Here is a 14,349-nt window from a genome sequence, read left to right on the forward strand (position 1 = left end):
AAAAAATCAGAAGTCGTGGTTTGCGGGTTTTTGGGCTTGTGTTTCAGCGTTGTGACTTGTTTATAATTTTCTCCGTACACCGTCTCCCCTTTTACCTGCATATGATCCTAATCCATCAGAGGTGCTTGAACGAACTGTCTGTGCATTTGGCGAGTTCAATTTCCATAGTCCCCAGTTATCGACAGAAATTAGCCAGGGGGAAGGGGGAGATGTCAGTTCATTATCATGTTTTTTATCATTAAAAACAAAATATCAAATAATACTGAAGAGGGGAAAAAATAATACTGATCTAAATATCTTGTGTTTTTATTTTTAGACAGTATGTGTTTTGCTAAACACATACTGTCTAAAAATAAAAACACAACATATTTAGATCAGTATTATTTTTTCCCCTCTTCAGTATTATTTGATATTTTGTTTTTAATAATAAAAAATATGATAATGATTATGTTCACTGTATTGTTAATATTATTAGTGTTTTATTATTTATTGTTAATATTTAATTTAATGTTAATTTATTATTATTTATTGTTAATATTATTAGTGTATTATTAGTGTAATTATTATTGTTATTATTATGTATTCAATTATTTATTTGTCATGTGGTGCTTTTTGTATTGTCTAGAACATACATAAGATGAGCATATTATAGCAGCAAAATAGAAGCACAATCATTTGAATGCAGCAAAACTTTTGCTGCATTCAAATGATTGTGCTTCTATTTTGCTGCTATAATATGCTCATCTTATGTATGTTCTAGACAATACAAAAAGCACCACATGCCAAATAAATAATTGAATACATAATAATAAAAAATAATAATAAATGCTTCCAGTGTTATAGTGTTGTTTGTATTTGGTTGCATTCACTGCATGAATATATTTGATTGACAATTTGACTGACAGTGTTTTGGCATATTTAACATTTATCCTCTAAAATAAATCAACTGTTTTGGTTTAAGATTGTGCAAGCCTTCAAATTTTCTCACTGAACATTTCTCCTTCACATTTTTCACCTGTAGGCATGTGACAAGATTTAACATGATATTGCTCAACCTACCTCTGTAAAGTCAGCTAACAACTTATTAAAATGCACCAGAATTCAGCAAATAACATGTATGATAATAAAAAACTTCTGGGGGAGGACCCCCAGACCCCCCACTAATCATTTCCTTTAAACCAATGTACAACAACCTGTACAATCTGTTACATTGGCCAACCAATCTACATTCAAACTGCCATAATGTGTAGGGGGGCACTACAAGACACACATAGGCCTACAACACACAGATAAGGTGTATATCTCTGTGCAATATGATATGGTTATCAAATTAGAGGGTTATTTTCCAAAAAGTATATTGGGGCAGGGCGGCGGGGGCAGGGACGGGTACGAGGCAGAGCCCCCCCACATAACCAATCCCAATTTAACCCCTGAATAAAAGCATAGAACTTCTACTAATAATTATATCTTAATAAATTGTACTTTATTAATGCAAAGATGTTAGAAATTATGCATCCCAAGTTAATCCCAAATTGTATCCGGTGCACACTTTTTTAGTCTGGGCAATTGCATTGTGAACTTTTAAACTGGTTCACGTTGCAAATCTGTAAATCTTACCATCCCTAACACACACACACACCTTCCTTCAGAGTCCATTTGATGTCTCCAGTTTGTTTGCTAATGGCGTGTAGACTCCCATCTAGCGTAGAGACGAAGAGCAGAGACTCAGGGAGAGTGACAGAGCTCCCTCCTTCACACTGAGAGAGATAGATAGATAGATAGAGAGAGAGAGAGAGAGAGAGAGAGAGAGAGAGAGAGAGATTAGGGTTAGGGTGTTAACCAACCTGTTTGAGTTACAATGTTATCCTTTCCAGTCAGCTTAGACTCTTACTCATCCCACTTGAATTCCTGTCCCACTCTGGTTAGACCATTACCCAGCCCACTGGAGTTAGATCATTACCCATTCCAGTAGGGTTTGACTGTTACCTGTCCCACTTGAGTTATACCATTACTCATCCCACTTACGTTTTCTCAAAGAAATACTACAAAAGGCAACTGACCGTCCATTGAAAAGTAATGCCGGTAATTCTCCTTTAGGTATAAATCTTTCAAAAAAGTTAATGATTACAAAATCTGTCTATGACTCTTATCCAGTGTTAAAACTATAAGCCAATACCAAACCTCCAAGAGCTTAGCTTTGTAAATGTGGTTACATAAAATCTTTCAGTGAGGGTTTAGTCCTAATTACAGTACTGAGACTGCGCTGCTTGAACTAGTAAATGAGCTAAGCAAATTAGCGCTGGATAAAGTAGTAAATGACCCATATAAGATAGAGCTGGCTAAAGAAGTAAATGACCATTTACTGGCCTCTGAACAGGGTTGTGTCAAACTCAGTGCTGCTCCTAGAACATTTTACTGGTGTTAAAAGAAGGACTCCTTTATTAGATAATTATCAGTTTGTAGATGTGAATGTCTTATTTCTATAAAAGCATAGTTTGCTGCTGTTCCACAAAGATCTGTTCTAGGACCACTGTTTTTTTTATGAGCTTCCATTGCTTTGTTGATATCACAAACCTGCCACCAATTTACTAATGTATGCAATAATGTGGAAAGCTGTTCATAATTTTTTTTAATGTGGCATGACTGTTTGGCTGGAACTCTGTAAATATTGTGCCACGTGATAATGTGCAAGCGATATATTTTTGCCCTAGTAACCAAACTTAACTCAAATATAAATTGTGTACCTCCAAAAACAGAGAAAAAGACAGACCTCAAATTGTGTATTAGTACTGTTAGCCTCATATGGGTTAAAAATAATTGATACCTGATATGCTGTCAGAAATGTCCACTGTCTTTCTAAGATGGGGGTTTATTGTGTGTGTGTGTGTGTGTGTGTGTGTGTGTGTGTGTGTGCTGCAGTGGGTTAAAGCTTTAGTGCTAACCAGGATATCCTGCTTGAATAACATTGAGCAAAGTGCGTGCGCGCACACACACACACTTCGAAGTTGTCTGCAGGGCATGCATATTTACTTTAACCCAACGACTATGAGCACACCCATATTTGCAGCTATTTCTACATAGGAAAAAGTAAAGAGAAGTGTGTGTGTGTGTGTGTGTGTGTGTGTGTGTGTGTGTGTGTGTGTACATACTAAAACTCATGATTCATGCACCATCATTAAACCCCCACTCCTTTTCCCACACACACACACAATTAATTTAAAGTAAAAAAAAGGCTACATGATGTATAATACTGTGCTCCCTGTATGGGTTTCCTTCCCATTCAGAGTGGGACATCACACATCCTACTCCCATTCATCTTCAGTCAATACTTCAGTACTTTATCCTGGTCAGGCTCAGGGTCGATCTGGAGTCTATCCCAGGAACGCTGGGTGTGAGGCGGGAATACACCCTGGATGGGACACTAGTCCTTCTGTCTACTGGCAAGACCTGAGCTCAGGATCAAACCCGGGACCCTGGAGTTGTGATGTAGCAAGGCTACCTGCTTCAATAATAATAATAATAATAATAATAATAATAATAATAATCTCATCTCATTATCTCTAGCCGCTTTATCCTGTTCTACAGGGTCGCAGGCAAGCTGGAGCCTATCCCAGTTGACTATGGGCGAAAGGCGGGGTACACCCTGGACAAGTCGCCAGGTCATCACAGGGCTGACACATAGACACAGACAACCATTCACACTCACATTCACACCTACGGTCAATTTAGAGTCACCAGTTAACCTAACCTGCATGTCTTTGGACTGTGGGGGAAACCGGAGCACCCGGAGGAAACCCACGCGGACACGGGGAGAACATGCAAACTCCGCACAGAAAGGCCCTCGCCAGCCACGGGGCTCGAACCCGGACCTTCTTGCTGTGAGGCAACAGCGCTAACCACTACACCACCGTGCCGCAATAATAATAATAATAATAATAATAATATTATTATTATTATTATTATTATTATTAATAGATTGATTGGTTAATTTAAAATTCAAAATTGCACATAATGTTTGTATTATTTATTATTAATTGATATGATGACCACCAGGTTACAGCTGAAGCAGGTACAGTTCACACGTATATTACTAAACAACACTACACTACAGCATAATACACTATATAATACTATACAACACTACAGTACAGTATAATACACTATATAATACTATACAACACTACACTACAGCATAATACACTATATAATACTATACAACACTACAGTACAGTATAATACACTATATAATACTATACAACACTACACTACAGCATAATACACTATATAATACTATACAACACTACACTACAGCATAATACACTACAACACTACACTACAGCATAATACACTGTATAATACTATACAACACTACACTACAGCATAATACACTATATAATACTATACAACACTACACTACAGCATAATACACTATATAATACTATACAACACTACAGTACAGTATAATACACTATATAATACTATACAACACTACACTACAGCATAATACACTATATAATACTATACAACACTACAGTACAGTATAATACACTATATAATACTATACAACACTACACTACAGCATAATACACTACATAATACTATACAACACTACAGTACAGTATAATACACTATATAATACTATACAACACTACACTACAGCATAATACACTACATAATACTATACAACACTACAGTACAGTATAATACACTATATAATACTATACAACACTACAGTACAGTATAATACACTATATAATACTATACAACACTACACTACAGCATAATACACTATATAATACTATACAACACTACACTACAGCATAATACACTATATAATACAACCCCGATTCCAAAAAAGTTGGGACAAAGTACAAATTGTAAATAAAAACGGAATGCAATGATGTGGAAATTTCAAAATTCCATATTTTATTCAGAATAGAACATAGATGACATATCGAATGTTTAAACTGAGAAAATGTATCATTTAAAGAGAAAAATTAGGTGATTTTAAATTTCATGACAACAACACATCTCAAAAAAGTTGGGACAAGGCCATGTTTACCACTGTGAGACATCCCCTTTTCTCTTTACAACAGTCTGTAAACGTCTGGGGACTGAGGAGACAAGTTGCTCAAGTTTAGGGATAGGAATGTTAACCCATTCTTGTCTAATGTAGGATTCTAGTTGCTCAACTGTCTTGGGTCTTTTTTGTCGAATCTTCCGTTTTATGATGCGCCAAATGTTTTCTATGGGTGAAAGATCTGGACTGCAGGCTGGCCAGTTCAGTACCCGGACCCTTCTTCTACGCAGCCATGATGCTGTAATTGATGCAGTATGTGGTTTGGCATTGTCATGTTGGAAAATGCAAGGTCTTCCCTGAAAGAGACGTCGTCTGGATGGGAGCATATGTTGCTCTAGAACCTGGATATACCTTTCAGCATTGATGGTGTCTTTCCAGATGTGTAAGCTGCCCATGCCACACGCACTAATGCAACCCCATACCATCAGAGATGCAGGCTTCTGAACTGAGCGCTGATAACAACTTGGGTCGTCCTTCTCCTCTTTAGTCCGAATGACACGGTGTCCCTGATTTCCATAAAGAACTTCAAATTTTGATTCGTCTGACCACAGAACAGTTTTCCACTTTGCCACAGTCCATTTTAAATGAGCCTTGGCCCAGAGAAGACGTCTGCGCTTCTGGATCATGTTTAGATACGGCTTCTTCTTTGAACTATAGAGTTTTAGCTGGCAACGGCGGATGGCACGGTGAATTGTGTTCACAGATAATGTTCTCTGGAAATATTCCTGAGCCCATTTTGTGATTTCCAATACAGAAGCATGCCTGTATGTGATGCAGTGCCGTCTAAGGGCCCAAAGATCACGGGCACCCAGTATGGTTTTCCGGCCTTGACCCTTACGCACAGAGATTCTTCCAGATTCTCTGAATCTTTTGATGATATTATGCACTGTAGATGATGATATGTTCAAACTCTTTGCAATTTTACACTGTCGACCTCCTTTCTGATATTGCTCCACTATTTGTTGGCGCAGAATTAGGGGGATTGGTGATCCTCTTCCCATCTTTACTTCTGAGAGCCGCTGCCACTCCAAGATGCTCTTTTTATACCCAGTCATGTTAATGACCTATTGCCAATTGACCTAATGAGTTGCAATTTGGTCCTCCAGCTGTTCCTTTTTTGTACATTTAACTTTTCCAGCCTCTTATTGCCCCTGTCCCAACTTTTTTGAGACGTGTTGCTGTCATGAAATTTCAAATGAGCCAATATTTGGCATGAAATTTCAAAATGTCTCACTTTTTACATTTGATATGTTGTCTATGTTCTATTGTGAATACAATATCAGTTTTTGAGATTTGTAAATTATTGCATTCTGTTTTTATTTACAATTTGTACTTTGTCCCAACTTTTTTGGAATCGGGGTTGTACTATACAACACTACACCACAGCATAATACACTATATAATACTATACAACACTACACTACAGCATAATACACTATATAGTACTATACAACACTACACTACAGCATAATACACTGTATAATACTATACAACACTACACTACAGCATAATACACTATATAGTACTATACAACACTACACTACAGCATAATACACTATATAATACTATACAACACTACACTACAGCATAATACACTATATAATACTATACAACACTACAGTACAGTATAATACACTATATAATACTATACAACACTACACTACAGCATAATACACTATATAATACTATACCACACTACAGTACAGTATAATACACTATATAATACTATACAACACTACAATACAGCATAATACACTGTATAATACTATACAACACTACACTACAGCATAATACACTATATAATACTGTACAACACTACAGCATAATACACTATATAATACTATACAACACTACACCACAGCATAATACACTATATAATACTATACAACACTACACTACAGCATAATACACTATATAATACTATACAACACTACACTACAGCATAATACACTACATAATACTATACAACACTACACTACAGCATAATACACTATATAATACTATACAACACTACACTACAGTATAATACACTATATAATACTATACAACACTACACTACAGCATAATACACTATATAATACTATACAACACTACACTACAGCATAATACACTATATAATACTATACAACACTACACTACAGCATAATACACTATATAATACTATACAACACTACACTACAGCATAATACACTGTATAATACTATACAACACTACACTACAGCATAATACACTATATAATACTATACAACACTACACTACAGCATAATACACTATATAATACTATACAACACTACACTACAGCATAATACACTGTATAATACTATACAACACTACACTAAAGCATAATACACTATATAATACTATACAACACTACACTACAGCATAATACACTATATAATACTATACAACACTACACTACAGCATAATACACTATATAATACTATGCAACACTACACTACAGCATAATACACTATATAATACTATACAACACTACACTACAGCATAATACACTGTATAATACTATACAACACTACACTACAGCATAATACACTATATAATACTATACAACACTACACTACAGCATAATACACTATATAATACTATACAACACTACACTACAGCATAATACACTGTATAATACTATACAACACTACACTACAGCATAATACACTATATAATACTATACAACACTACACTACAGCATAATACACTATATAATACTATACAACACTACACTACAGCATAATACACTATATAATACTATACAACACTACAGTACAGTATAATACACTATATAATACTATACAACACTACATTACAGCATAATACACTATATAATACTATACAACACTACACTACAGCATAATACACTGTATAATACTATACAACACTACACTACAGTATAATACACTATATAATACTGTACAACACTACACTACAGCATAATACACTATATAATATTATACAACACTACACTACAGCATAATACACTATATAATACTATACAACACTACACTACAGCATAATACACTGTATAATACTATACAACACTACACTACAGCATAATACACTGTATAATACTATACAACACTACACTACAGCATAATACACTATATGATACTATACAACACTACACTACAGTATAATACACTATATAATACTATACAACACTACACTACAGCATAATACACTACAACACTACACTACAGCATAATACACTATATGATACTATACAACACTACAGTACAGTATAATACACTATATAATACTATACAACACTACACTACAGCATAATACACTATATAATACTATACCACACTACAGTACAGTATAATACACTATATAATACTATACAACACTACAATACAGCATAATACACTGTATAATACTATACAACACTACACTACAGCATAATACACTGTATAATACTATACAACACTACACTACAGCATAATACACTGTATAATACTATACAACACTACACTACAGTATAATACACTATATAATACTGTACAACACTACACTACAGCATAATACACTATATAATACTATACAACACTACACTACAGTATAATACACTATATAATACTATACAACACTACACTACAGCATAATACACTATATATTACTATATAACACTACACTACAGCATAATACACTATATAATACTGTACAACACTACACTACAGCATAATACACTGTATAATACTATACAACACTACACTACAGCATAATACACTATATAATACTATACAGCACTACACTACAGCATAATACACTATATAATACTATACAACACTACACTACAGTATAATACACTATATAATACTATACAACACTACACTACAGCATAATACACTATATAATACTATACAACACTACACTACAGTATAATACACTATATAATACTGTACAACACTACACTACAGCATAATACACTATATAATACTATACAACACTACACTACAGTATAATACACTATATAATACTATACAACACTACACTACAGCATAATACACTATATATTACTATACAACACTACACTACAGTATAATACACTATATAATGTCCAACACCATCTCTGAAAAAGAAAACATCAATGATGACTGGATTAGCTGGAAGTCTGCATTTCAAGCAGCTGTCAAGCAGTTTGTTCCATCTAAAAAGATCAGAGGCAGGAATAGTCCTCCTTGGATATCTGGTGAGATTCTTCATGCCATCAAGAAGAAAGCACGCATTCGTCGTCAATTTATTCGTTCTCGCACAGACCATTTAAAGGAAAAGTTCAAACGACAGCGCACAGTGGTAAAGCATCTTCTAAAGGAGAGCAGAGATCAGTTCTTTGGCTCCCTAGACAGGGAACTAAAGAACAATCCTAAACGATTTTGGTCACTCCTGAAGCTGAAATCCAAGTCAAGCAACTTCCCGCAAACAATGTCAATGGCTTCTGATAATAACACTAGAATCAAGGCAAACGACCCAGATGATATTGCTAACCTGTTCAACCGTTACTTCACTTCTGTCTTTACTACAGACCATGGTACGAGCATCATGGATGATCTACAGCCTGATGATACCGATGAATCCTTACTTACATCCTCAGGAACTCTGACGTTCACTAAGGAAACGGTAGAAGCATCACTTAAGAAACTTGATCCGTCCAAAGCTTTAGGTCCTGATGGTATACCTGCTCGACTCCTGAAAGAAACAGCTATTCAGGTTGCCCCCTCCTTGTGTGCTCTATTTAATAAATCGCTCAGTCTCGGTATCGTACCAGATGACTGGAAACTAGCTAATGTAGTTCCCGTGTTCAAAAAAGGAGAGAAAGATCATATGGAGAACTATCGACCAATCTCACTATTATCTCTGGTTTCCAAAGTCATGGAGCGTTGCGTTTTCACCACCATAAAAGATCAGACAACAAGCCTTATCAGTACTGTGCAGCATGGATTCGTACCTGGTAGGTCTTGTACGACTCAGCTCATTGAAGTTCTTGATCACATTGGAAGCCTGCTCGACCGAGGAAACCAGATTGATGTAATATATTTGGACATGTCCAAAGCCTTTGATAAAGTCTCTCACCGTCAACTAATCAACAAACTCTATCAATATGGTTTTAGGGGTAATATCCTAAACTGGTTTCAGTCTTATCTGCACGACCGTAAACAACGAGTCACGGTACTTGGCGCTACTTCTATTCCTTTATCAGTTACATCAGGTGTCCCTCAAGGTTCAATCCTTGGTCCAATGCTGTTTCTTCTGTACGTCAATGACTTGCCAGAGACAGTAACATCTTCTAGAGTAGCTACATTTGCGGATGACAGTAAGCTGTTTAAAGCAATTTCAAACATGACAGATTCTTCCTCCCTGCAGAAAGACCTTGAAGATTTGGGCCAGTGGTCTCTGTCATCTGGACTAAAATTTAATGAAAGCAAGTGTAAAGTTCAAACTATCAGTAGAAAAAAGAATAATGTCTTTCATCCCTATTCAATGAATAATATCCATCTCAAACGAACCAAAGAAGAACGCGACCTTGGAGTGTGGATTACTTCTGACCTTTCATGGAAAAAGCAAGTACTCACACAGTGTGCAAAAGCTAATCAGCTGTTGGGCTATGTCAGACGGTCTACAAAATGTTTAAATTCTCAATGTTCAAGACGTACCATTTACCTCACCATCATACGCCCGCATTTAGGGTATGCGACGCAGGTATGGGCTCCTCAGTCTGTAGAACTCATCAGACGAACTGAACTGGTTCAAAGACGGGCTACAAAATACATCCTTGGTTTGCCATACATCTGTGATATTAACTACAAGGAAAGATTATTAAGAACAGAACTACTTCCTTTATGTTACTGGCACGAGTATCTTGACATGGTACTATTTTATAAGCTTGTCACTGGGATAGCTAAGATTGATCCCAAAGTCACACCATCGGTAATCAGTCCAAGAAAAAGGACAAGAAACCAAGGTTCAGCTGAAATCCTGTTTAAACAACCATTTTGCAGAACTTCCACATACCAGAAGTCATTTTTGATAAGAACGACAAGAATTTGGAATTCACTTCCGCAAGAAACTCGTCAACTCAAAGTATCACTGTCTTCTTACAAGTCGCTCCTTTTACAGTACTACATACTATCCTTACAGTCTACTTACGATCCAGATGACCTACGCTCATGGAGAACAATATGTGTGAAGTGCAATTTTGCACGAAGTCTTCATAAGCCTTTGACTTGTTGTTTTTAAATATTTTAGAATTAATTATGACGTTATTGTTATACTTTCACTTTATAGAAGGGTCTGCAGTAAATGGCTCAGCTGTTGCGGATTCCCTGCCTTAGTTTTTTTTTTTTTTTTTTTTTTTTTTTTCTTTTGTCATTGTTGTTGTCGATATTATGCTTTTACATAATTTAATTATTCTAAGGCAAAGTTAAATAAAAAAAAAATAATAATAATAATAATACTATACAACACTACAGTACAGTATAATACACTATATAATACTATACAACACTACACTACAGCATAATACACTGTATAATACTATACAACACTACACTACAGCATAATACACTATATAATACTGTACAACACTACACTACAGCATAATACACTATATAATACTATACAACACTACACCACAGCATAATACACTATATAATACTATACAACACTACAGTACAGTATAATACACTATATAATACTATACAACACTACACTACAGCATAATACACTGTATAATACTATACAACACTACACTACAGCATAATACACTGTATAATACTATACAACACTACACTACAGTATAATACACTATATAATACTATACAACACTACACTACAGCATAATACACTGTATAATACTATACAACACTACACTACAGCATAATTCACTATATAATACTGTACAACACTACACTACAGTATAATACACTATATAATACTATACAACACTACACTACAGCATAATACACTGTATAATACTATACAACACTACACTACAGCATAATACACTGTATAATACTATACAACACTACACTACAGCATAATACACTATATAATACTGTACAACACTACACTACAGCATAATACACTATATAATACTATACAACACTACACTACAGCATAATACACTATATAATACTATACAACACTACACTACAGCATAATACACTATATGATACTATACAAGACTACACTACAGCATAATACACTATATAATACTATACAACACTACACTACAGCATAATACACTGTATAATACTATACAACACTACACTACAGCATAATACACTGTATAATACTATACAACACTACACTACAGCATAATACACTATATGATACTATACAACACTACACTACAGCATAATACACTATATAATACTATACAACACTACACTACAGCATAATACACTATATGATACTATACAAGACTACACTACAGCATAATACACTATATAATACTATACAACACTACACTACAGCATAATACACTGTATAATACTATACAACACTACACTACAGCATAATACACTATGTAATACTATACAACACTACACTACAGCATAATACACTGTATAATACTATACAACACTACACTACAATATAATACACTATATAATACTGTACAACACTACACTACAGTATAATACACTTTATAATATTATACAACACTACACTACAGCATAATACACTGTATAATACTATACAACACTATACTACAGCATAATACACTATATAATACTGTACAACACTACACTACAGCATAATACACTGTATAATACTATACAACACTATACTACAGCATAATACACTATATGATACTATATATATATATGTCTCGGAGAGGACTTTTTTTTGACACAATTGCATACTAATTTGATCAAAACAGTCTGAAAACTTACTGGCATTCAACATTAAAACTTAACTATGTTTCCAATGATATGGAACCAAATATGTGTTTTATGGTATAAAGAATGATGTAAGTGCATCCCTTTTGGAGCTACCTGTGGTCAAAAAAGCACTTTTTCTAAATGACATGAGTAATTTTGCTAAATATGACATATATTGCCAACAACACTACACTACAGCATAATACACTATATAATACTATACAACACTACACTACAGCATAATACACTGTATAATACTATACAACACTACACTACAGCATAATACACTATGTAATACTATACAACACTACACTACAGCATAATACACTGTATAATACTATACAACACTACACTACAGCATAATACACTATATAATACTATACAACACTACACTACAGCATAATACACTATATAATACTATACAACACTACACTACAGCATAATACACTATATAATACTATACAACACTACACTACAGCATAATACACTGTATAATACTATACAACACTACACTACAGCATAATACACTGTATAATACTATACAACACTACACTACAATATAATACACTATATAATACTGTACAACACTACACTACAGTATAATACACTTTATAATATTATACAACACTACACTACAGCATAATACACTGTATAATACTATACAACACTATACTACAGCATAATACACTATATAATACTGTACAACACTACACTACAGCATAATACACTGTATAATACTATACAACACTATACTACAGCATAATACACTATATAATACTGTACAACACTACACTACAGCATAATACACTATATAATACTATACAACACTACACTACAGCATAATACACTGTATAATACTATACAACACTACACTACAGCATAATACACTATATAATACTATACAACACTACACTACAGCATAATACACTGTATAATACTATACGGGTTGTTTTACAATCAGGGGACAAAGTTTGTGTTACAGGGGTCCAAAATTCAAATTGATTCAGATTTCAGGTAATTTTTTGACGTGCGTGTATGGTAGTTTTGTGTAATCTGCTATAAGATAAAGAAGATTAAGTGTAGCTTTAAGCAGGGCTGGGAGAAACAAATGAAGTGATTCTCGGCGAGGACATTTTTTTTTTTTTTGGACAATTCAGAATCCACTACTTCCATAGTGCTTTTATATATAAGGCTGTAAGCTTTGTGTTAGTTGTCTCTAATATTTATGCCCAAATATCTTGACCACATTTTAGGATGAAAATAATCATTTCAGATATGTTATTTTATATTGAAAAATTAGCTGTCTCGGAGAGGACTTTTTTTTGACACAATTGCATACTAATTTGATCCAAATAGTCTGAAAACTTACTGGCATTC

General features: G+C 34.3%; 1 protein-coding gene across 3 annotated transcripts in view; it reads right to left on the reverse strand.

Moving 5' to 3' along the window:
- ern2 (endoplasmic reticulum to nucleus signaling 2) overlaps positions 1-14,349 on the reverse strand; it is a 109,447-nt gene that overhangs the window by 90,410 nt on the left and 4,688 nt on the right. For all 3 annotated transcript variants that reach the window (XM_060898564.1, XM_060898563.1, XM_060898565.1), the window contains exon 2: positions 1,640-1,757. In XM_060898564.1, coding sequence (XP_060754547.1) covers positions 1,640-1,757 — 118 coding nt within the window. The remainder of the gene's footprint in view (positions 1-1,639; positions 1,758-14,349) is intronic.

Source organism: Neoarius graeffei, chromosome 18 (genome assembly GCF_027579695.1).
Source record: "Neoarius graeffei isolate fNeoGra1 chromosome 18, fNeoGra1.pri, whole genome shotgun sequence".
Taxonomy (NCBI): domain Eukaryota; kingdom Metazoa; phylum Chordata; class Actinopteri; order Siluriformes; family Ariidae; genus Neoarius; species Neoarius graeffei.